The sequence below is a fragment of the Scatophagus argus genome, chromosome 8, assembly GCF_020382885.2.
Source record: "Scatophagus argus isolate fScaArg1 chromosome 8, fScaArg1.pri, whole genome shotgun sequence".
NCBI classification, from domain to species: domain Eukaryota; kingdom Metazoa; phylum Chordata; class Actinopteri; family Scatophagidae; genus Scatophagus; species Scatophagus argus.
In genome coordinates this window covers 20,610,726-20,636,444 of record NC_058500.1, presented here as the reverse complement: position 1 = coordinate 20,636,444, position 25,719 = coordinate 20,610,726, and the positions used below count along the sequence as shown (strand labels likewise).

The window sequence follows — 25,719 nt, the reverse complement described above, 5'->3', positions numbered from 1 at the left end:
ATTAGTACATTCTTGTATTAATACATATCATACACACACCTATATTAAGACACCTCAGCTGAAGTTCTGCCTGCTCCTTTGAACGTTAACCTCAGTGGTGGCGCTGTGGCTATAACCAAAGATACAGAAGGGTCAAAATAGATACCACCCTTTTACAACCTGTAAATGGCCCAACGTGTCCTGGCAACTTTCTCAACCCAAATAATGTGCTTGTTAGCACCTCGTGATATTATGAGCAGAAAGACAGAGAGTAGACTGAGGGGACAAATGTATCAACTACAGTAGATGAACTGAATAATGTGAGCAGATACTGCTTCAAACCTTCCCGGAGTTTACTGCCGAAACAGAAATAAAGAGAGTTAATATCTTGTCGTTATGTCGCGGTATCCATTTACATTTTGCGGCACTCACAGTCAAAGCTAATGGATGTTTTAATCTGTATAACCTCGACATTATTTTTTACTGTTCGGTATTTTTGAGTTATTTTGGAGGTCGCGTTAGATACAAGGGTTTTCGGACAATTGTTAAGCATTTAAGTGACCTCGGATTAGACAATATCAGCTAGTTAATTCCACTGTCACCTTTACGGTTGTGTCGTGGTGCTCCAGGTCAATTAATAATCTTAGCCAGGTTTACAGATATGTACAGGTGTACGTGCGCACTTATCTACATATATAAAATCAGCATTGCCATTACGCTATATTTGCGCATGCTTCATAAGACGACGAGTCATCATGGCGGTACTATCTGGTCCCATGGTGTAATGGTTAGCACTCTGGACTTTGAATCCAGCGATCCGAGTTCAAATCTCGGTGGGACCTCATCCTTTTACGCGGAGATGCGTGCAGCAGAAACTGTTGAATACCACTTGTATTTCCAAACGCCATCCAAATTTCATCCAAAAGTATCACCGCGTAGATGCAGCCCTCTTTGTCCCCTGCTGCTTACCGCATTTGTTGCTCATATGGAATTCCCTAAATGATGCCAGTATAGTCAAAAATATAGATAGATCAGAATCAGAATCAAAATTCCTTTATTTATCCCCGAAGGGAAATTCTTTAGATAGATAAATAGATAGATACACTTTTTCTATCTATGTATCTTTCTATATTATATGATAATATTGTGGGAAGACAAGCTTGACAGATGTCCCCAAGTGATCTCTAGCAAAGGATTTGATCTGGACCCATACCCTATTTATAATACTCAGATCCATAACAAAAAGCAATATCATAACATAAAAAAAAAAAAAAAATCTCTATTAATGATTAAATAACTTCACTTAGAATTGCATTCTTACACTGAATACCACAGGTTTATGGTCACAAAAGTTTATTTCTACATGTAGGCAGTGTTAAAAATATATTTACAGTTATATGTTTGAATTGAACATTTTTTTGATATTTTATTGGAATGTTTCTCAAATTTCTTTACAAATATATCCGCGACGGCTGTTTTGCTGACAAGCAGCATTGGTAAAAATGAACAGGGAAGAAATCCTGTGCAGTATGAGTCGAGAAGCACTGCTCTTTAACAGCGCCCACTCACACTCACCTGTATTCTTTTTATTCTTGGCACAATTGTGTACTATTCCCCATTGCATCAGTATACCCTGCTGTATCCACAATGCAGTATTTGTATTCCCAATATGTTGTGCGTGAATTCACCCTGGAGGAACACCAAATACATTTGCTACTAGATCATTTTCAAACATAAGACTTGCTAAATAATCCGGTGGAAACTAAAAAAGGTGCCGAAACTTTAGCCTGTCAGTTAACATACAACACGGTAGATGTGCAATGAAAAAAAAACTTTAAATTATAACTCCTTAAAGTGGCAGTGAATTGTATTTGGGCATTTGAAAAAATTTGTAGCAATGATACAAAGCATTAGAAATAGTGAAACGGTCTATATTAACTAACAGCCGAAACAATGATATTATAGTATATTACAAAACAATAAGAACTATAGTAACAAAGACATGATAAATCTTTGAAATTGTCTCCTTCTCATACTGACTGAAGCAGAGTTAATAAGTGACAGAAAAAAACATTTATTCTTAATGATTTGTACATTTGTGCACTGTGTGGTTCTATTTGCTGTATTTGGCACAGAAACATTTCAAATAGAATATGCAGCTCTGTATAATCTGTGATTGTTTTCATTAGATTCTCCATTATATTACAATAAAATTTGTTATACAGTAACAGAAAGTAAATAGTTGGAGGGACTCATTTTTAAAAACACATGTGCACACATCCTATACACTCCTTCCATAAACTATTGCAGACACCATGTTGTTTTCATGTGTTTTTATGTGTGCTATTTGCTGGCCAAAATCCCTCCAATGCTGTGTTTTTCATGGAGTGAGTGAAGAGAATGACTGAGATTCAGTACGGGTGAAATTATTGCGCCACTGCACACCTCCATTATCTCTACAGCAGAAATTATCCTGTAATTAAAGCTCCGCTCCTAGTTTCAATTAGGAGAGCTGTTACCCATAATGTTTAGCATGAAATTTAGTTCCAGGAAGTAAATCAGCTCTAGTCTGATTCAAAAGTTGTTAGAAACTCCCCAGATACATGATTAGCTGTTGTGGAGCCAGGACGTGATCTTTGCTAATCTTTGAAAACACGTTATACTTATATACAGATTTCCACAGTTTTTTCTCTTGTAGAGCTACATGAGCTGTGTATATGAACCACCTGAAGCCCTTTCAAGATGATACATTCTGTGTTCAAAGCGGATCTCTTTATTACCCATAAAAATAATCAAATCGTTTTCTAAAAGAAAAAAAAAATTGATAGTTTGTGTAAGCACACATAGTGTCCAATTTAACAGACTACAGCTGTAAAGTGTTTCCTCAGTATCGAGAGTCAGTATCGAGACTATCGAACACTGGCTGGCCAATATCTAGTTGATAAAATGCAGGAGAAAATGTCTACCAACAAATTTTGTGCCATGTTCTTAGACTCTGTGCCCATTTTAAGTTTGTTTAAGAAAAATATTTATTTAAATTATTTACAATCCATAGTTCATAGACACCTGTTTGGTGTGTGTGCTTGTATGTTCACCTACTGCTAATATTTTCTTAATTTATACACTTTCACTCATTTAAACTTGTAATTTCAAAGTAACCGAATCTCACCAAACAACGAATTCCAAAAAGCTGAGCTCTAACGCTACTCTGCTACTTTAAGAAACTGAATTAGTGGATGTCATAAAAATAGACATTTTACAATTACAGGTGATGGGTGGGAAAAACAGCAAATGTAGGCTAGGTTTTAGCTTTAGTTAAAGCAAGCTGTGGCTACTTCCCCAGCTAGCTTTAACTTTCTTTAGCAAAAGTGTAGCTAATATGTTGGCAGACTTTCTGTGGCTGAGGGAGTAGAAGTGTGTAGACAGGAATTAAGCCAGAGTGCAGCTTCTACAGTTTGGTTTTCAGCTTAGTGTCTCTGTTGCACCCTGTTTTAACAGAAAAAATAAATTTCTCAATAATATTATTGACCTACATTTTTATAGGCTATGGTACAACAGATGTCACTCAGTTTTTATCGACCAACACAGCGTTTTGCTTGTAGGGTGGATTGGTCCAAAGTGCTCACCAAGATTAAGTAGGGCATGTTCAAAACTAAAAGCCCTCTGGCCACCTTATACATCTCCTATTTTTCAACCATGTTATCCTGAAATCTAAACCATGATTGTGTCCATTTGTTATTTCATCCTAATAACACATTTTTATTGTCCGAAAAACAGCTTAATTGGTGATGCTGGCTTTCTGCAGGTCGGTGATGAAATGAAATCACATCAGTGGGCTATGACATTCATTGGTCAGAGTGGTGCACAAGTAAAGCATTCAGAGGCTTCAGAAAGCAACAGAGCACACAAACACAGCTCTGCAATGGAGATGTAAAAATGTCAGGCTTGGGATTTGCACATTTCCCCCATTCTAACAGGAAATACAGTATAAAAACCAGAACAAATACCGCAACAGGCGGAAGTGGTCTTCATTGCAACAGAATACGTGCACAAAAAACTTTACTATACTAGGATAAGAGAATGGCAACGTGATATCAATGATTTTTTCAAAAATGAGTCAAAAATGTGTGAATGTTACATGTTTTGTAAGTGCTTTTTAGATATTTTACTGAAAATACTCTGCCCAATCACTTTATTTTGAAAATTCACCTTCAATCTATACTAGTCTTTGTGTCTAGTATGTGTATGTGTGTGTGTGTGTGGCACCACAATCTCCACCATTTCTGTCTTCTCCAATCAGATGTTGGTGGTCTCCATCTTCTTGAATGTGTCCACCTCCCCATTGCTGTACATCGTGCTTTTTTTCTGCTGCCCGTTGCTGCTCTGATGCACCTTGGACAAGAACTGACCGTTTTCCTTTTGCTCAAAAGACGCAGCAGCAGGCTGCTCCAAGCTGATGGTGGCACGGCTGGTTTCGGTGATGGAAGAGCTGTGGTAGTTAAAGTGGTTGCTGGTGACAGGTGTATCTCCCCAGCCAGACTTCCACTGAGCCCATTTCCTCCGCAGCGCTGTCTGCGCCTGGAAGTCAACAACCATAGTCAACTTAAATAAAATTCTCAATATTAGTTTTCTAAATAAATGCCATTTTAGATTTAGATTTAGATACAGTATAATGTATATGACACAACACTTTACATGATCTGGGTCATAGCAACTGTTCTACCTGAAATCTCTGTTCATTTTTAACAATTTATAGTCTCTTCGAAATATGAAAGATTATAGTTTTTCACATACCTCAGCATTGCAGAAACAGAATATAATTGCCACCAGGAGTCCCTGCAAAGTAATGGGATGTTAGATTATACATAAATACACTCACAGATGTAATTAAAACGATCCTGTAAATAATGAATGTAAAATAATCACTACCATCACTCATCACACCAAAAGCAGCATGGCTTTCTTTTTCTGTAGTTGCTGCGATTTTGAAAATGGCCCCCACAAGAAGGCAATTTTACTAATATTAATTTATGGAGCACGTGAATGTCCAAATTCAAAAATAAGAGACCAAATAGCACTTATTTATTTAAATTCAAGAGGGTTCAAGAGAGTCTTTGTGGCAAGTAGTAGAACAGAACAGAAAGCTTTTATTGTCATTGTACTTTTTAGGCACAACGAAATTGCAGGTACTAGCATCCGCATTTTGTTCAAACCATAATTTCCAGGTTATAGTTGACTGTACCTGGAAGTGGCTGAAGATAATCATAAAAAATTCATAGATGGCCCGGCTGATGCGTCCCTCTGGCCTACAGGGGAAAATGATGTACTGGACTCCCAGCAGAGGTACGAGGATGAGGGTGGCTCTCACTGCCTTCATGTAGGCTGTGCTCTCAGCGCAGTGGGTGTCTTTCAGCTTGGTGATCAGGACCCGGACAATGTTCAGGAGAAAGAAGAAGTTCACCTGTATACGAAGAGAGACAGAGATATAAATATACTAAGGCTGCAGATACACTGGATTTCATCAGTGCGCATATGTCGATACGACTTTCTTTACTGTTTTCTGTTGTTTTTTAATATATTACGCTACTCTTCTTACTTTCTAAAGAATTTCCCCTCGGGGATAAATAAAGGAATTCTGATTCTGTTTCTGATTCTGATTGATTTGAAAGAGAGGTACGTCTTTGCATATCATCCAAGGAATTATAATGATTGGCCTGATGGTGGCACTATAACTACATCTTCAAATAACAAGTACATGGAGGTTGGTCACTTCTTTTTCTGTTACTCTGCCTGGCATTTAAATGGAGAAAGCACAATGTCATTTTGATGCGTTTTTGCTGTAAGTCCCCTGGCACTAGTTTGTTGAATCATTTCATCTGTGCTATAATTTCACTGTAGTGTGTGTCTGATCTGAGTGTGTATTCACATAAACCACAGTGTTCATTTACATTATAAGTTTGACACAAAATAACTCCAGGCTGCTCAATAAGCATTTAAAAAGGTATTTTTAAGGTTGTTTTCAAAGGAGCAAGATTAAATCTTATACATCGTAAATATAAAATATACCGTTATTAATTACTCACAAGCAGTGCAGCTTGAATGGGTCCATGAATGATATAGACCAGGTTTGTATTTGAGCTGATCCAACACCTGATACAAAAACAGAGAGCGAGAATAAGTGAAATTGCAGGGACTTTTCCGATAAAGTTTCACATACACAGCACAGTGACATAAAAAAGCCAGAGGGCTTAATGAAAACCTAAATCTTTCATCATTAGCACCTGAATCAGCAGGCCAAGGGCTCAGACAAACACCACTTGATGAGGCAAATCAATATCTTTCAGCTGCTCTCAGCGTGAAAGTGGTCAAACAGGGTAAGGTCACAGGAAGGAGAAAGTGAGAGAGAGAAATCTCGGCCAGTCATTATGTTAGAAGACTGCATGTTGCAACATTCTTGGTCTCTTATGGTCTTGGATTTCACAGCTGTTATAAAAGAACAGTAAACCGACTACACCTTACTTGTCGTTAAAGAAGAGCTCACGAGCCACAGCATATGTGATGGCGGGAACGATGGGAAAACCTTAAGACAGAAACAGGCAGAAATATAAGACTGACATCCTGAACCGCTCAGTTGCATAACAATGTTAAAATCATGTGAGGAGTAAAATTCTTAATCTCACATAGTGGTATAGTACTATCAATGACCTTTAATGGAATAGCCTGGTATGAAATATGGTATGGAGAGAGTTACATGGGAAGATCAATAAGTATCTTGTTGTTCAATATCAGGAGATGGCTAACTAAGCTTAGCATAATGATTACAGCTAGCCTGGTACTGTCCAAAGGTTAATAAAATCTGAAAACCAGAAACTCTAAAGCTCCTCAATATAAAGCTGGAATGAGGAGGTAGTTATATTAGCTTAGCTTAGCTTAGCATAGAGACTGGAAATGGAGAATTTGGTTACCCTGGCTCTGTAGAAAGGTAACAAAATCCAATGGTCAGCACCTCTAAGACTCAAAAATTAACATGTTAAAGGTCGCTTGTTTAATCCACATAATAACCCAAGAGAAAATAAAAAAACAATTGGTGCCATGGCCATTTTAGGCAGGCTTTATTGTACAGATATAAAATGATGCGAGGCTTGGAGAGAATCTGTAGTCAATGCACAAGAGCTGAGTGCCTGCATGAGAGCAGAAATGAAAAGTACACTTATCTAAGCAGAGGTACATCCAGGCTTCAAGGGTACATTTTTGCACTGAATTACCACTGGACATTGAAGCTCTCAGTGCAACAAAAGTATTCAAGACTAAATTATAGTCAAAAATTGTGGATGCTTTCATGTATTCAGGTATACTTTGAAATGATCTGTTGGGGATAATGCAGTAATGCAGTAACTCTTCACCTGCAGTGGTACTCATAAAGTATTACAGGGTATTGCAAGTCCATGATTAAAATTCACTACGATACTTTAATGTTGTCTCTGTAGACATTGTGTGAATCTTCTGGGCTATTTGCAAAGTGTTACTATAGAAAAAAAAGGTTGTTTAATGTAGACATGAGCTCACACTGAAGCACAAAAGGAAATAGTTTTGGAAATAGCAGTGTATGCCAAATCCTCCTGACTCACCCCATCCCAGGACGTAGTACCAGAAGAGCTGCTGTTCCCCGACAAAGACGGCCACTATGATGAGCGTGTGGAGGTAAATGCCTTCACACAGCATCCAGAAGTAGTTGGAAGTAGATGTGTACTGAGTCAGCACAGCCAGGATCTTACAGCTCACCTGAAAAACGGTAAACACTAAGACTTCACTACAAAGGTGATTTTATCCTATAGAATTAAAAAACAGAGAGCCATCCACAGTTTGAGACAATACCTAATGAGCACACCATTATGTTATATGTGGGGTATTTGTAACGTGGGGAAATTAGGCAAGTGAACTTATTTTATTAGTGTAATGAGATGAAATACAGATAAATTCAGTGGCTCACGGGGTTGCTGGTATTTTGGGCTTGGCTACTGGCCGCACTGAGCGAGAGCCACATTATAGTAACAACAGAGTTCAAGATGAAGGAGAGAAACATGTTTTTGTGGAGGGAGATTCTCTGGCAGCTGAGACTCCTGAAAGAGAGACAAGGAGAGAATGAAGGGAAAGATACTAGTTTAGGTTTCTTTAGCTTTTTAAAGGCTTAGAAAAAAGATTTTTTTGATTAAAATTGCCATAGCAAGACTTTGGTCAGATTGCATTATTGGTCAGTTGTAGAGTATAGCAGATCATTCATTTTATGTTGTGAATGTTGTGACTATGGTATAAGCATCATATATAAGTTTACATAAAAGCAGCTTGTATCAGTTTCTGAGTAATCACTGAAATAGGTCATACAAAGCAGGAGACATATACTCATATAAACTCATGACTCACTTGAAGTAGGAGAAGATGATCAGACAGATGATCAGAGATACAATAGACAGCCCATGACCCACCATGCCCAGGTAGTAGAGACTGATGGCAAACTGCAGGAACACAGAAGTACTTTATTCATGATGAATATGAATACACTCTATGCACAGAAGAAAGGAAACATCTGTTGAGAAAGTGTTTCCTGAATGGCCACAAATTTAGATGCTTTGAAGAAAATATTCATACTGCTAGCCAAACGTCATGGCAATTAAATGAGATTCATGGAACAATGACTGAGACAATTTACACCTCGTTTCACAAAGATGCTCTGACACCACCCAACTACAGGCCAACTTTTCACCCCATATCAGTTTTGATGGTTTGGAGGTTCAAGCGAAATCTGATTCCACTCACTCTAACTGTGACTCTGGCTAAGCATGGAGTTTACAGTTTACAGTGCTCTGACCACACGAGCCACTTCATGTTGTTATGCTCAGCTGTCCAAGGACAAGTAACTCCTGACTATAAGGTATCAGCATCTGTCATAAACCTCTCTGGTGCTGTTTCCTGTAGTCGCTTCAGATTCCACTTCATGCCAAAAAAGAAGGTGCACTGTTGCATTTCATCCTGTCACAGTGTCTGTAGTTTCACACTATAGCTGTTTGTTAGCAGGTCAACCAATGCTGTGAGAATTAGTCATTAGTCTCAGGACATTAAGCAAACGAAGCTACACTTAACTGCATTTTATTTAAGCCCCATGGTCACTATACACCAGCAAACTTGAAAGAGACTAATATTTATCTGATCCAACAAATGACAAACTAAATGTGTTCCAAAAATGCACTGAAATCCTCTCACACACAGTAGTTTCACTGCGTTGTGTTTTACCTTGAGTTTGTCTTTGGTGTAGGTCTGACATTGGGTGTAGTTAGTCCAGACTCTGTTGCTCTCTGGGTGGTGGAACCACTGGCCATCAGGATTACATACTTTGGTAACCTTCTCTGTTGAAGACATTTTCATTTACACAAACATATTTTACAGTTTGACTTAGGTGACTTCAGGTACCAAAGAGACAATGAAAAGCTTATGCTGTAGATGCTGAACATAATTTGCATCTCTCTGTGTTGGTGTATCTGTTTATTTATTTGTTGCAATTATTTGAATAGCCAAATAACTAAACAAGCAGTCTCACCAGCAGGGTCAAAGTCATAAAAGTATTCAGGACACATCTGTATGACAGTCCCTGGAGGTGAATCCCCCCAGCACAGCCAGCCATCCCATGTACGGTTACAGTATGATCCTACAGAGGGCAGTAAGGACAAAACACTGAAAAACTTGCAGATACTAGACATTATGGATGTGAGTGTGTCTTCTATCTCAAAAACACATGACACGGTTTATGAGACTAAGTGTAATAGTGCTTGTACATATGCAGCTTTAAGATATAAGATTGATCAGTCACAGAAGTAAAGAGATGAAAAAGAGCAGCGTGTAACCTTCATCCACTTCTAATTTCAAAGTAACATATGAAGAAACAAGCATCTAATCCCATCATGCTTCTTAGAGACCTTCTTAACAGGGTCTCAATCCCTGGTGCTAAGTGCTAATTCCATAAGTAGTATGCTCCGTCCAGCTGTATTTTACATTGAATTTGAAGTTTCTGTAGGTAATGCCGTTTTTCTGTCCAGTGTCATCGCTCATGTTAACCTCTCCAGTTCTCCTTGTATTAAAATCAAGTAAAGCATAAAAGGCATCATTTGTGTGGCTGAATATTCCTCCGAGAAAAGATGGTTCATCCACAGGATGTGGGAGAACAACAAAAGTAACAACAAGACATACTATACTATATTGTATATTTACACATACTTTAAATTAGTAGTAAATGTAAATAATATTTGGGCAGTATTTGACATATAAAGAGGAATTGTAAGGTGTGCAATGTTGTCTGAAGTGAAATGGTGAAATACAGAGAAATCACTGGTTCATTCTCTTCTTCTGAGCATCAAACCCAGACCAATTAAGTTTGTCTCAGTAAACACTCATGTGTTTTACTGGAATCAGACAAACAAATAATAAGCTTGGTTTAAATTTACAACCTAGCCAAAACCGAGGATTACTCAAACGTATTCTCACTCAACACATACATTATAACAGCTCTGTAATGGGACTGTGCTGTAAGTGGCTCACATGTCCACAGAGATTCATAAAAGTAGAGAAGTTTTTAAATTTTTAATTAAGTCCCTGGCTGGATGAATCATAGAAATGATCTATTAATCATAAAGGGTGTGTTAGACTTCTATAAACTACGTGTCTAACCGCAGCTGGCCCACACATGGCTTGTCAACAATAGACGGAAGCCTGGCAGTACCAGGTTGCACAGTGGCATGTTGGGGACGGGAGCGCAAAACAACATTTCAAAGACACTGAAGTACTGAGTGGGAGTAACAGGCACTGGGAAAGAGACAAAGGGCAGGTTTCCTTTCTTTCAGATTCACTTCCTTTCTCTCTCTCTGGAAACTATTAGTGGGTAGGACAGCCAGTGAGGCACATGTTCATATTTGCATGTTATAAAAAAGGAGTTCTGCATTATTCAGGAAGGCGTAGACATTTATGTCCTGACCTGTTAATGTGCTTATATTCACATGTCAATATAAATTTGTTTGTTAAAAGTGTAATTCATGCTGAGCAGAGGAAAACTGTGCCAAAGAGGCAACTTTAAATAAATGAGCAAGAAGTTATGAGTCGGTCAGATAAAATTGAGCTAATTCATCTTCTTACACATCTACAGACATTACGAACCTAATAGTGAGAGATTAATTTGAGCTTTGCAAGCTTCATCAGCATCAATTTTCACCATGTCAAAATAAGCCATTTCTTTCAGCCAGTAGGACACAGGAGACTGAACTACTCAATTCCACATGAGCAGCTTCTTATTTTCAGAACATGTATTGGCTCAGTGTATAGGATTTGAAATTGTCTTACTTTGTTGACTTGCGACAGTCATATCCAAATAGACAAAGACAGTCAATGCTGGCCACTAATTGTCCCAATTCAACACACATCTGACCCAGAGACCCTGACGTGAATAGGCTGAAAACACCACATAGTCTACACTGCACCTGTTTATCAACAATGACAAATGTCAGAATGTGAAACATAGTACATTTACAGTAACAAGTACTGCATTTGCTCATAAACCAAACCAAGTATTCAAATAAAAAAAATTAAAGATACAAAAATGGTAGCTTCATGGTCACTCTAAAGGTTAAATCAAAGGATTACCAAGGTCAGAAGGATTCATCTTCTGACCATCCAATCCATCCAATAGTTAGTAGACATTTCAGTCTGAGCCAAATAGGTGACCAGATCAACCAACAGATCCACACTACCATTCCTAAAGCAGAAAAATTCTGCATATAGTGGTTTGAGGTTGACATAAACCTCAAACCACATAAACCTAAAGTGAGATTAATTATTGTAAAAAGTATTGTCTTATTGATTCTGAAAAAGCTTTTATTAAAATGAAAATATTTTTTCTAAAGAATGCTTCTTGTGGTTTTCTCAGCATAAATAACTGAAAGTCATAGTTTTATTCCTATCTTCATTGCGCATTGCAGCATGACAGTAGTGCTAAAAGAGGAGTCCAGCAAAGCCAAAGATGTCTAAGCACAAAGAAAATAAATTGGTTTAAAAAGATATCCTGTGATTAATTGTTTTACTTGTAATACACAATAAGTGATTCAGAGGGAGTGATTTTATTAAAACTGCAAAATGTAATTAACATCTGTTGGTCACCCGTCAGAAGCAAAACATGTTTATACCATTAAGAGGATGTAAGTTTCAGCTGGACAGCTGTGCATTTAAAAACAAAAGAACAATTGGTACAGTCTTATCACCATCTTCTGTACGTGGTGGATCATGGATTATCTTCAAGTAGCACTCAAACTGAGCGGCCAGAATCTCGCGTCTGGACTCTCCTGCTAAGGTGGATATGTCACTGAAGTTCCCTTGTTGATCTTCCATCACCTTCTCGACAGCCACCATGGACCCCACATCCTCAGACTGGGACACCTGGGTAAAAATACACTGTAAATTAAAGATGATAGAATGGCAAATGTGTCCTCTTGTATTAACCATTCTCATTATGTCACATAAAAGACAATAATGTCAACAAAAGTAGTTTTGGTGCCTACACCTAACCAAACTGCGACCATTTCACAAGTTTAACCATATGACAGTAGATCTGGCACAACTGTGGCTGGTAGCCTCCTCCCTTTAATTAATTAATTAACTCTCTTTATTAGCCATTGTCGCTAATAAAGAGAGTACGGTAAGACGATATTGTATATACAACTTACTACATTGGACACAAAAAAATAAAAGCGCTAAAAAAACATGAAAGACCACAGCTTTGAATATAGTCTAGGCTCAGGGCAGCCATCTAGTTTTGTGGACTCAATTTTCCTTCAGTGGAGTTGAAGGGTTGGTATTTCGATATCTGGGGGCATCTCATTTGTCACTTCCAGCTTCAGAGCTCGGAAAACAATTTAGGAGTACAAATAGCATGCACCATAATTAGCTAGTACACATACAAAGACAATTAAAGGGCTGTATACACACACGATCAAACTCACCTCGATACCCAATGTCAGTGCAACTATCAGTGAGAGTGCTAGAGACCTCCACATGTTTCTAAAAGGGAAACAAGAACAAGAGCAATGTAACTGTTTTCACAATAGATCCCAATCACACATTATCACGTGAGAAGCTGTTATTCATTACAAACTGTGGTAAATACAGTTTTACAACTTCATGACACTCTAGCAATTTAATCACAGTTCTGCTTTGATATCCTATAACACATGTATGACAAAATTTGCATTCAACATATCAACCAATGTGGGAAGATTTGTCACCAAACTGTAAAGACACTTTTAGCCCTGCAACTGACCACAGAAGGCTATAATTAAGTGACCTCAGTGAAGGAAACCTTGATGTAGTCAAAGTGAAAGTCCAAGGCAGGTACAATGTATCTATCTGAGAGTCCATAAGATGAAGAAATTGGCAAATACCTATTGTAATTTAAATTTCATTGTTTATGTAAGTGCACAGTCTTAAATACGCATGTTAATGTATGTTTATTCACAGTTTGTGTATTTTCTCATCTATCAGGACAGGAAGTTCATGCTCCACCAGTCATTCCCCTCCACTGTGCATTCAGGGTCATAGAAACAAATGTGTGTTTATTATTATTATTGGGGTGGTTTAGGGTTAGGGTTAAGGTTAGGGGCAGCAAGTTCCCTTTAGTGTTTCCTCTTGAGCTGAATGAGCCAAACAGGGGTGAATAAAATACTGAGCACAAGGAGGCATAAGAGAGAGAGGTATAGTCTCTAAAAACCAATACAAATGTATTTATTAAAATCTTTTACATGAGATAAATGTTATTTTTAAGATCCTTAATTTAAGATCCTTCATTTTTGAGTGGATCGATAGTCAAACTGTTTATCTAGATAACTATGAGGGATATCTAAATAGAATATTATGGTACAAATGATTAAAGTCTAGATTGGCAGTCAGTTGAAAGTGGTCACAGTTCAAATTCAAGCCAAGAAGCTCTTGTTTGTAGAGTTACAAAAACATTTAGATAGTTTAGACTACGGGGAAGAGAGATGAAAAAATGAAGGAGTAAGAAATGTGGGAATGTTGTGCGTCACAAGCGTGAAGGTTTCGGGAACCAGTCCTTGAAAAAGTTTGAAAAACCATTTTTCCTTTCCTTTTTTTCTACCTCTCCTTGCTCATGTAAAGCAAGAGATGCATAGCATGTGAGATAAACAAGACATAGCACAGAGTTAAGTAAAACAGGGCATTTTAATAAATGATATTTCAGTGAGTAGTTAAAGCTTATTTTAATATTCAGTGATTTTGTGTTTATGTCTCGTACCCAAAAGGAGCGACATGCAAAGGTTTTACAGAAGTAAGCTCTTTTGGCTCACCCCAAGATTCAAAGGTAATTACTAAAACATTTGCAGTGCATCATTTCTCAGGGTTGAATATTTATGTGTAGCTAACCCTTGAGTAATGGTCTGCAGTCACTCATGTTTGATGATGGTGAGGCATAGAATGTTGCACTAATTACAGATAAAATATGTACGAGTTTTGGTTTTTTTTTTTTTTACATAAAATACAATCTACAGCTTCATATTGAATGGGAAGACATGACAGCATTATTGCAATGCAAATAAACTTATCTCTCATAATGATTTTGGTATGTTGACCCTGTTCAGATCCAATGTGTATGCATTCTGTGTAACACATTTTTTCGTGTTTTTCCTTTTCCTTTTTTGAGAGCTTCCTTAAAGAGCACATGGTGGAAATGTCAACAGAACTGAATTAGCCTAATTAAGTGGGTTCCCAACATCCCATTTATTCAAATACCTTCAGGCCAGACATTGCTATTACTTTCATTTTCCATTATCCTTCCTTACCTAATAAACAGCTATACATCAAGAGAGCTCAGGCTATACCAGCACATAAACCATGTTCATTCTCTAATAAAGCCTTTCAAGACCTCTGTTATTGCAGTCAAGACCAACAGTTGCTTTTTAATGTGTAAATATGTTCCCATGTTTGATGTTGAGCACTCACTGCCAATTTCAAACTGCAATGTGACATCTTTTCTGTAAGAATGGATTTTGAGTTTCTGTAGGCAATGATGACGACGATTCCCACACAAACACCCACAGACAGGCACTCATTTATAATTACAATTCCATTCAATAAAAACCAAACAACAAATGCCTTTCTATCTGTTATGTACACAGTTGCCTCCAGCAATGTATTGTTCCCGATCAGACATTGTAAATCCAAGGACACACAAACACACTCACACTCGCATAATATAATACCTTGGCAGCACTCTCTGCATGCCATTGTCACTAGCAAACACTGCAGACAATCTATCGGTGGACTGTAGCCAAGTAGTTTGACTTGTCTTTGTTTTCTGGCATTTCTCAATGCCTTTGTCCACGTCTTGGTGTCCCTTTCTCCAAGGTCGTCACCTTTAACTATTAATTGAGGTGATCAAGAGCAACAGACGTGAAAAAGAAGAAGCAAATATGCTGACAAATGCAAGTGAGGAAGGTGCAGAGGACCTCACAAAAATCACAGCAAAATGAAAGCATGTCTTCTAGACAGCAAGTCTACAGGGTAATATTTAAGCTTTAAATGTCAATAAAGTTAAACCCACTTTAAACAGGACTGGGGCCCTTACTTCCAGTGAAAGGAAATCTTAATGCTTCAGCATACCAAGACATTTTGGACAATGCTATGCTTCCAACTTTGTGGCAACAGTTTGGGGAAGGCCGTTTTCTATTCCAGCATGACTGTGTCCTTGTGCGCAAAGCAAGATCCATAATGACATGGCTGGATGAGTTTGGTGTGAAAGAACTTGACTGCACAGAGCCCTGAACTCAACCTACTCAACTCAACTGGAACGGAGATTATGCACCAGGTCTTTTTGTCCATCATCAGTGCCTGACCTCACAAATGCTCTACTGCATGAATGGGCAGAAATTCCCACAGAAACGCTCCAAAATCCTATGGGGCTGCAAAGTTGTCTTATTTAGAATGCAAGTCCCCGTTGGTGTAATGGTCCCAATGTCTAAATTTGCGACTAAAAATAGTCCTCCACCAATTCACCATTTTCTGCACTTTTACACTTTTTCATTCATGACTCAGTTTAAAGAATCTTCAGTAGGAATGAACAGGTTTGGGGCTAGAAAAATCTAAAATGTATTTTGCAAACAGGGAAAGTGGATCTTGTAGAGCTTGTAGAGCACTTTATCAGCGTGTTAACACAGAGTCCCATTAAGTACCCCGACAGTTAATGACAAGTCAAGTGTGGGTAAATGTTGGTGCTTATGTTAGTTGATCTCCTGACATTTCAGCATGTCCTGCTTTCTTCCTTCAGTGTGATGTGTAGATGGTCTGAGAGTAGTCTCTGTCATACTGGAATGGATGCTTTACTTGTGTGGTAACAGCTGTAGAAACAACACCATGTGTACAATTGTGTGTAAGAGGCTTAAATTCATAATAACTCATCAGAATACAGAAGAAAGTCATAAGCCACGGGTGACTTTAATCATAAAAATATTAATAAGAGCATCAGCCTTCGAAACCCCACATAAGAGCCTGTAATGCCAGTCATCTGTGCAACACAATCTGCTGTCAAAGCTACTGCCAGGAACTGAAACCAGCTGTAGAGGTAGCAGAAGTGTCTCTTGGCAACCGAAGCACGCAAGATAAGTGATGTTTCTAATGCCTTTTTGTATGCGGAAATCACACATCTAGCAACAAACACACGGCAAACATAATGATGAGGTGGTTTTTGACACAAACACAAATGTCCTAAAAATGCTTTAAACAGCGTCCTGTGAGGCTGCTAAACAGCTACGTCAAAAGGGTTTAAAGCAAAGATATGGAAGTTCTAACAAAATGAATAAGATCTTTTATGGAAAATGGAATATCAGAGTATCTTAGTGGATAAAGGAGGGATACACTCGTGTTTAAAGACTATAAAGACTTGTCTTTGAGCCTCAGGTATCTTTTGTAGTTAGAAGGATTCGGTAGGAGATGAACCCCAGCTGAAGAAATTAAACATACATCTCTTGGGCCAGAAGTTCACATGATTCCTTAAGATAATAGGATTATATCAGTGATATTATGGCAAGGCTTCATCCATAAATTTTAATTTTCCGCTTATTTTCTGCTAAAAATAAATGTGTCACATGATTTGTTAACAAGCCAGAGATTCTTCTTCGAACAGTGTGTTCTTTCTGGGATGTAGAACATAAATCTCTAGTATATCTATCTGTCCATAAGCTATGCATATTAACATTTTATCTTATAAAATACAAACTGCACTTCTCAATGTGCATCCTGAGGCTCACTGGGACGCAGTCTAAGATAGACTTACCTCTCCTGGCAGTGGAAAAAGAAGTTGGAAAACAATATCAATAATTCAGCTCAGGCTTTGCTAGCTCTTTGGTCAGCGTTCCATGCTTTCCTGTCATTCCAATCTTTAAATATTTTCCACTGTTTGGTATCTTATCCCTTCGTCAAGTTATTTACTGATGCACTGATTTCCTGTTTCTTCATGAGAAATGAATCAATGCAGGACAGCAAAAACCTATTTGAGATCACTTCATCATACTCCACTGCACCTGCCAAAACATATCATATCATCTATGTTTGGTCAGTTTTAACTTGCATGTATGTAATCTTTGATTATTGGTCTTGCTGTTTCCACATATTGTAATGTTTTCTTTTAAATGTCTAGCACTCTGCATCATTAAACCTCACTGTGAGAGTCATACTGCTCCCATGGGGTCAGGGGTCCTCAGACGGAATGGTGGGAAATCTCGCTACACCAGGCCCTTGCACCCAGTGAAATGGACTGCAGATGCTGTTGTAACTTAAAGGAGCTTTTTGTCCCGACCCTAGAGGTCATTACATGAAGTACAGGGTGAGCAGCAGCAATTCATTAGAATGTAGCTTTTACTACTACAAATAAACAATGAATGCATGTGTTTTCACCACTTCCAGCCTTCTAGCCTAGCACAGGTTTAACCTATGCTTAAGGGAGAACAGAACAAAAGCCCAGACTAAAAGCTTTAACGAAAAAGGAAAAAAAAATGCATAGCATAAAATAACAGCCTCAAGCACAAATAGCTGAGTGGTAAGTTTTCTGCTGCTGTGGACAACAAAAAAGAAGATATAGTTTTATAATTAAAATATGTTCTTTTGAAGATAACTAAAACAAGCACATCTAAAAGGCTCAATCACAGGGAGTTGTGCTGCAGATGGGAGCGTTTTCCAGAGATAAGATAAAATACCAGAAACACAACGCCAGGAAGAACCAGACAGAGGGAGCAAAAATACACAACCAATTAGCTGACCAGGGATGAGAAACAAGGAGCTTTACATTTATTTATATGCTAGGTCTGCTTATTTTCCTTGAAACTGCTCAGTGGGATGCAGTATAAGGAAAATTTTAAACTGTTTCCTCCACACAGTTAATCATATGCCAAAAGGCTACTGCTGTAAGGAAAAACACATTCCCATCCTCAACTGATGATTCTTCTCAAAGTCTAATATTAATTTCAAGGACATAGCATCAAATTTCTTATTTTAGCATTATTACATGAAATTTTTCATCAAAAAAAAGGTTTGATTGATTTGCAAAAATGTATTTTCTGTCAGCTGCATCTAACTGCTAACATATACAAACTGTTGTACAATGTGTACAATCAGTGGTGGAATGTAAACCCTTCACTGAAATGAAAGTGGAAGTTTCTCTCTGAAATGTACTGAAGCTAAAATGAAAACACTCAAGTTATGTACAAGTACTAAAAGATTGTACTTATGTAACATCCTTGAGTAAATCTATTTTGCTAGTTTCATTCTATAAATTCACCTGATTTTGGCATTTACATGACTTTAACATTCAAACTTGCCTGAACCTTATATCTAACACCTACTGGGACTGAATTTGTAATTCCACATTTTGCTCAAGTTCCCTCTAATAAGCTGCTTTAGTTCACCGTCTTATAGGACAAACAGTCAGAGCTCCCCCTTGTAACTATCCAGGGACCAGGGAAGTGTGTGTGTGTGTGTGTGTGTGTGGTACGTATTTGAATGCCAGCAGGGGATCCAGAGAACCACTGGGAAGCAGCGACACAAACTGCAAGAGAGTGTGTGTGTGTAAACCCGTATGTGAGGGAAGGCAAAGGAAGGATGAAGGTTGAAGAGGATGCTATTATCTTCCTCCGTCATCCTGCAACAACTTCCTCCCTTCTCACCCCTCTCCGCTTCTAAACAGCCCTGCATGTTAAAAATAAGCCATTGTTACACATACACAAAGGGATATGGAAACCTTTCATAGTGAGGGGACACTACTAACATCACTTTAGCTTTTTAATATAAAAACACAAGTCTTCTAGACATTAAAAATGTTTAAGTCTAAAATCTAATATATAAAGTAGGGCTGTGGGCAAATTACTGTTCTATCAATTACTGTTATCAATTATTTTCCTAATTTATTCAATTAGGGATAAAAACAAATCAACAAATAGAGAAAAATGTCTGTCACAAATGTAAAAAGTGACATCTTCAAACATCTTGTTTTGTCTTAGCAATAACAAAAAATGTAATATTTATAATTTAAAATGAGTCTAGAGTAACTGTTTAATAATAAGGTTTTGAAGATTTATAGCTTCTTATTAATTTCAAAAATATGATTACTGACAAAGAATAAGCAAAGTAAAAGAGACATCCCTTAATGTTGGCTGTGTTACATTCAGGTGTCCCAGTCAGCTCGGAGGAACCCTGGAAATGGAACACCTAAAGAGAATTCAGCCATCACTGACATTATTAATTACACCTGTGTCAAAAAGTCTGCTGTAAGAACTGTCTACAGAAACATGAACAACAGCAAAGCTACACAGTATGCCTTGTACAAGACAAGGTAAAATATGGCCTCCCTTATCTGTCATGGCTTTCATCGCAAGAAAAATAAAGTTAGTGTGACAGCACAGCAGGAGATGGGAAGACAACAGCGGACACAACAATAACAACCTGCAGCAAAGAAAACCTCTCCTGGCTGAACAGCAGTCCAGAGGTATTGGATGGATGAATGGTGAATGGCTCAGTGCGCTAAAAATGAACTAGGTTGTACGACATGCCCTCTAAAGGCCTAATTGGTTATGCTTGTATTGAAAGAACACACGCAAAGCTTTTTTTGTCTTGATATAATAAATTGTACAAATCAGGACAGCTGTGCACACAATCCGTCCTCAAAGACAATCTCAGATGAGCACACAAACAGGGATGGAAGCAGCAGTGTGACCGATGAAGAAAGAGCTCCTTTTCTCGCTCTCTCACCTCCACACACGTTTAACCGATGTGTAAAGAAGCCATGATTGTGGGATTGTCTGTGTTGGAAAATCTAAAAATTGTTGGACACGGTCCTCCCAACTCCCAGCGTCAGACATGTGGAATCTGATGCAGTCAGGCTCTTATTTTAACCAGACCATGAGGTCTTCAGGAAACGTTTGCTTTTTTGGACAACCAGCAGACACAGGGCAACATTCTCCTCTTCAGTCAGGTTTGGTCTCTAACAATTCCAAACAAAAATACTTGGGTCTTTAGCTTGCATAGCCAGATGTTTGACTTTCTTTACTAGTGTTAAAATCTGCAGCCGGCTGGTAAGTGAGACTGAAGCGCCCCATGAGACTCACATTAAATGTACTGCTAAACTAAAACAATTCACTGAGAGGGATTAAAAAGTACCCAAGACCTTAACAGTTGGGTAATTGTGTTTTGTTGGTTCCTCATTAAGATAACATTCACTTGATATACATTTGTAATTGATGCAGTGTTAATATTCTCACAATATGGAATAATGCATGTTTAAGGGCAGCTACACTGGAATATAACAACAACACAGAAAAAACAAACTCTAACCACACACGTAGGACAGTGAGAGCCAAAAGCCAGTCAACACACAAATGATCCTGTTATGCAATGACCACAAGGAGGTTCAATTACAGGTCAAACAGGGTACATGGACGGGCAGGCAGGGGGTGACTGCATAAGAAGGGATGCACCACACCTTCAAAGAACAAATGTAGTCTCTCAGTTAAGCATAAAAGAAATATTTATTTATTTTTGAGTTGATCTGCAAACAATATAGTGAGTTTTGCACACCCCTCATTTGGTTCTGCATGGGACTCCACCTGTTTGATTCTGTGAATGAGTGCACATCTTATCCCCACAGTTAAAGACAACCATTTCCATGTGCTCTTAACACTATCTGATCCTGTAAATAACTTATGAGAGCCAGCACACCAGCAGGACCAAGATTTACTGCAACAGAATGACCAAGTATGAACGATTACAGACTTGGTTATTTTCCCATAGCTGGACCCAAAAATAGCTTCTCCACAGCTTGGATCTGTGCCATGTGGAGCCTCTTCCTTTTATATTTGTATTATTTGTCTCTGGGGCTATAAAAACAGCTCGGGCAGTGTATAACAAGAGAAGAGAGGCATTGCTCTCTAGACACGATGTTCAAATCATGATATGATCACTCCCACATGCTCTTTACTCCTCTGTCCAACCAAATGCAGTCCCACCAGACAGCTGACTGACGATGCCCGTAGGCTATGTTGACAGAGAAGAAGACCAGGACCAGTACAACAGTAACCATACCAGCCTTAGCATGTTCTGCGACCTATCAATACATGTGGGAGGTGGCACACCCTGACACAGCTCTCAGATGTGGTCAGCCTGACACCACATTCACCACCAAAGCATCTCGCCTGATTCTTTTCTCATCTCATTTCTTATTTCACCCCGCCGAGGTCTTTCCCAGTTTCCCCCAGAGAATAAACAAACTCTGTCTGCCTTTATCTCGCTATCTGGTCTTCTCACAAAGAACCCCATATATTTCCCAACTGTAAAAAATGGGTTGTGAGCCTTATAGGATAAAATAAACTTAATAAACGGAGATGTTTTTGTTCATGAAAACGAATGCATCAAGGAGTTGTATTTCCTATTGTGAAAATGAAAAAAAAAATTGATGCAAAGGAAATCTTTGCCACACTAACCACAACCTCTGCACCCCTGCACCTATTAGTATGCAACACTGACACGTCAGTTATCTACCACTGAGCCTAAAATAAGCACGTTTTTTTCAGGTACTTTAGGGGGTTGTTGTTGGCTTGTTTATGTCAGGAAAGAGACGATGACTGGAGAGCGAGGTGGGGGTTGGGACCAAAGCAGCAGCCAAAGCACCTATTAATACACTGATAGCTGCCTGGCAAGAGCAGGCTGTTCCAGTCAAAGACATTCAAAAGTCAAGTAAGGAGATGGTCTGAGATACATGTCTTGGGTGTGAGGATTACAACGTGGCAACACTAGGAGGAAGGGGGTAGGGGGTAAAAGGGTATTCCTGGAGACACTTGACTGAAATGGAGCCAATTAGAAACAGAAACACACAAAGCAAACATGGAAATAGCCTATGCTGGTGAAATAAAGGCTTAAATAAAAGCTAAAACTTTAGCAAAGCACAGTACAGGGATGAGGGTGGCATTAGAGAGTGACAGACATATAAAGAGTATATCGGCCTGTTTTCTATATGTATGACTGTAGTGACTTCTATGAGGGGAGCTCAACTCCTGCAAGTCTGTAGTGTTTACTCGTGATCGTTATTGTGCATGTAAAAGTGAATGGAAATCGCCCTGGAAAAATGCAAATTCTAAGAACATAACAAAGCACATGTCAACTCATCCAGCTTTCGGGGACAGGTTCAAGATAACAAGGTACGACCTCGTGTACCCTCCATTGCTTTGCTCTGTATTAGTGCTTTGGATGTGGACTGAATGCCATATGGAAACGACACTCTTTGGAATCCAGCTGCAGTTACTTAATGAGATAAGATAAGATGAACTTTATTGATCCCACAGAGGTGGAAATTCACTTGTCGTAGCAGCTCACCAAATGAGCACCAAGTGAGTAATGTACACTGTTTTGTTATTTTATCAAACTGTGTAAGTCTGTAAGAGAGGTATGTTTTAGCATCTTTTGACTCTCCATTCACTCACTGGTACTTAAGTTACAGTACATTTCTACTGCACCGCAGCTTGACTGAGTCTCGAGGCTCTGCTTATGACAGAAAACATTATCAGCTCCCAGTAAGTGACTAAATCACTGCTGTATCGCCCACCTTTACTGTCACACATCATTCACTTTTAACTCTGTGTTGACTCACAGAAGCGTACCATATGTTGACCAAGGACTTGTGTTTCATGTTAGTAAAGATAATCACAGCGACACTCTATTCAACTCTGTTTCTATTTCTATTCATATGGTACTTAGAATTGCAACTGTAGAAGCAGGCAACAAGCCAACTCAGGGTGTGACCTTCCCTCAACCTGCATTTATCCTCGGTGATATGCTTTACAACCCCATACAGAATAAAACAGTTACATTTTGTTGTGTGTCTGTTGCAGACAGTGGTTACTTTATAATGATCTTAATACGGTTTCTGATAACAAACACAGTCCTATGATATTCTCAAAATCCATTGTGCTCAATTGTGAATTTATGGACATCTTTAAGTACTTAATGTTATGTTTCACTTTGTCCCGTTTTTCTACTTTCATCTCCTAATGTATACAGTCACTTAACTTGTCTTGTGCTATGAAGCTGTTCATCTATCAGTTTTAAGTTTGATGCTACATTGCTGTCGCTCTTTTTTATGAGAGTGAAAGTGCACTTCATCCTGATGTATGGACACTTCACACAACCACATTCAAGTGAAGCCTAAAAAAAAAACAAAAACAAAAAACAACAACCACATAACACAGCAATAAGTGACGCCTGAAGTGTTCCAAATATCTGGCAGGCTGACTTTTGAGTGATACACAGAGACTTGTTACTTACCTTTTCTTTGAGCGTGTTGTCAAACTGTCATTTCCTCCAAATTTCCACATGCTTGCATGCTCAGAGCGGAGAAGGGTCTCATGCTGCACTCCTGTCAACACTGACCAACCTCTGGCACTCAGCTACAGCAGTCAAGTTGGAGACTGTAGCAAAGACAAAGCTTCCTGCTATTATTTTCAAAATAAAACACTCACTGCCACATTGCCATTTTTGTTTTGCAAAACAAAGAAACTAAAGGTAAGATTTTGATTTACAGTTACATCCCATAACTAATTAAACAATTTCAATCTGCCTTTTGGACATTTTTACATTGTCTTAGTTTTTGGTTAAAGAACCTAAAAATTTCCTTTGTTTTTATGTACTGTACTCTTTATTGAGCACACACATTCACATTCACAACAAATAGAAAAAATATTTTCAATTCATGCATGATAAGTATCAGAATCAGAATCAGAATCAGAATTCCTTTATTTATCCCTGGAGGGAAATTCACACTGCAGATGCATTTTCCAAATATATATCCAGACTACTGTCCAAATCAGTTTCTTTACAATATCTGTGAAAGAAGTTGCCATGAAAACCAATACTTTTAACAAGTGCTTTTCGCATTAATCTGATGCACAGTTTAGTAACTGACATGGACCAACCGTTTTCTGAAGGGAAGAGAGAACATGATTGGTGATATAATGAATAGATGATACAGCATGAAATGAACAACTAATGATCATCAACAACATTATTTTTCCAAGGGTAACAAATTTGAAGCTTTTATTTTGAAGCCTTTTAATCACCCTGCTCCTCTCTGTTGGTCTGACCTCGAAAAGGCTGCAGTTCAAGTAAGAACAGAACAGAACAGAACAGAACAGTTGTAATATTTTGACATTGAGCTCCATCATTGTTTCAAAAACCAGTTAATATAGACAGTATAACAACAACAAGCTCAAGACATTATGTGGAGCAACCACAGAAAAATATCCTAATCCTGATATCCTAATATTGGTTGATTTTAGCTGCTGTTTTCTGTAATCTATAATGTAAGGTATATTATTAAGTTATAAATCACATAAAATGTCTTCTTCTTCTTCTTATTATTATTATTACTACTACTACTACTACTACTACTACTACTAAGATGTCAGTGTCCTGACTGAAGAGAGGAATGACTGATTTACATTGTGATGCAGCAGCAATAGTAATGTTGCTGTGAGGAACAACAATGCCATCTACTGTTAGTCAGTGGCTGCTGGATGGTAACAACATAGTAAATAACACATTCGACAAATAGGATAAAGATAACAAGAATGTACAATGTATTGGCAGTCTCTACTAAACGGGTTAATTGTGTCACTTGAGGAGCCTGATTTAAGAGCTGCCACTTTACAATAATGCTGTCTTTACGTGATGTGTGAAAACATTTTATCTAAGGGCTGCTGGACTACATGAGGCTACACAGTTTAAACCTTTTCATTCCTTTATAAATCAGTTAGTATATTGTTGCACTTTTAAAGCAAGAGCTTTGCACGCTCTACGGCACAGATCTGGGCAGCTAGCTATGCTCAAGAAGTTTTGATTCTATCCATAAATTTAAAAAAATATTTAATGCAATATTTTTATTTTCAGTCTTCCTTAGACTACAAATCTTCCCGCTAATGCAGCATTTAGTTCAATTGAACATTACGCTGAAAATGCTTCTATGCCAGGTTCATCGACATTCTTGCAACAAGTACCTTAAATGCATCAGCATGTTTACTGGCCGTCCATTGGTCCATCCTGCTCTAACTCTGGTCCAACCACAGCGCAAAGGGGCAGGAGCGTGCGCCCCACCTTGTTTCGGTC

The 25,719-nt window shown here is 38.3% G+C and overlaps 1 protein-coding gene and 1 non-coding gene across 2 annotated transcripts; one reads left to right on the top strand and one right to left on the bottom strand.

Moving 5' to 3' along the window:
- Positions 1–749: 749 nt before the first annotated feature.
- Positions 750–821, top strand: trnaq-uug. The gene has a single exon. It is a non-coding gene; the product is annotated as a tRNA-Gln (tRNA).
- Positions 822–1,016: 195 nt separating this feature from the next.
- Positions 1,017–25,719, bottom strand: calcrl2 (calcitonin receptor-like 2). The gene is made up of 14 exons (XM_046397094.1): positions 25,611–25,719; positions 23,884–24,026; positions 13,014–13,071; positions 12,276–12,450; positions 9,572–9,679; positions 9,268–9,380; positions 8,401–8,492; positions 7,970–8,099; positions 7,608–7,761; positions 6,499–6,559; positions 6,063–6,129; positions 5,222–5,440; positions 4,774–4,815; positions 1,017–4,557 (listed from the first exon to the last, which is right to left on the bottom strand). The coding sequence occupies exons 2-14, from the start codon at positions 23,931–23,933 to the stop codon at positions 4,276–4,278; spliced, it is 1,551 nt and encodes a 516-aa protein (XP_046253050.1). The 5' UTR covers positions 23,934–24,026; positions 25,611–25,719; the 3' UTR covers positions 1,017–4,275.

Bases quoted from the DNA above. Each gene is read 5' to 3' on its own strand.
- calcrl2 (XM_046397094.1), bottom strand. From the start codon at position 23,933: ATGTGGAAATTTGGAGGAAATGACAGTTTGACAACACGCTCAAAGAAA. The intron at 12,451-13,013 runs GTGAGTTTGATC...ATTTTTACCCAG, and splicing joins CACTGACATTGGGTATCGAG to GTGTCCCAGTCTGAGGATGT. The intron at 5,441-6,062 runs GTGAGTAATTAA...CTTCGTATACAG, and splicing joins CCATTCAAGCTGCACTGCTT to GTGAACTTCTTCTTTCTCCT.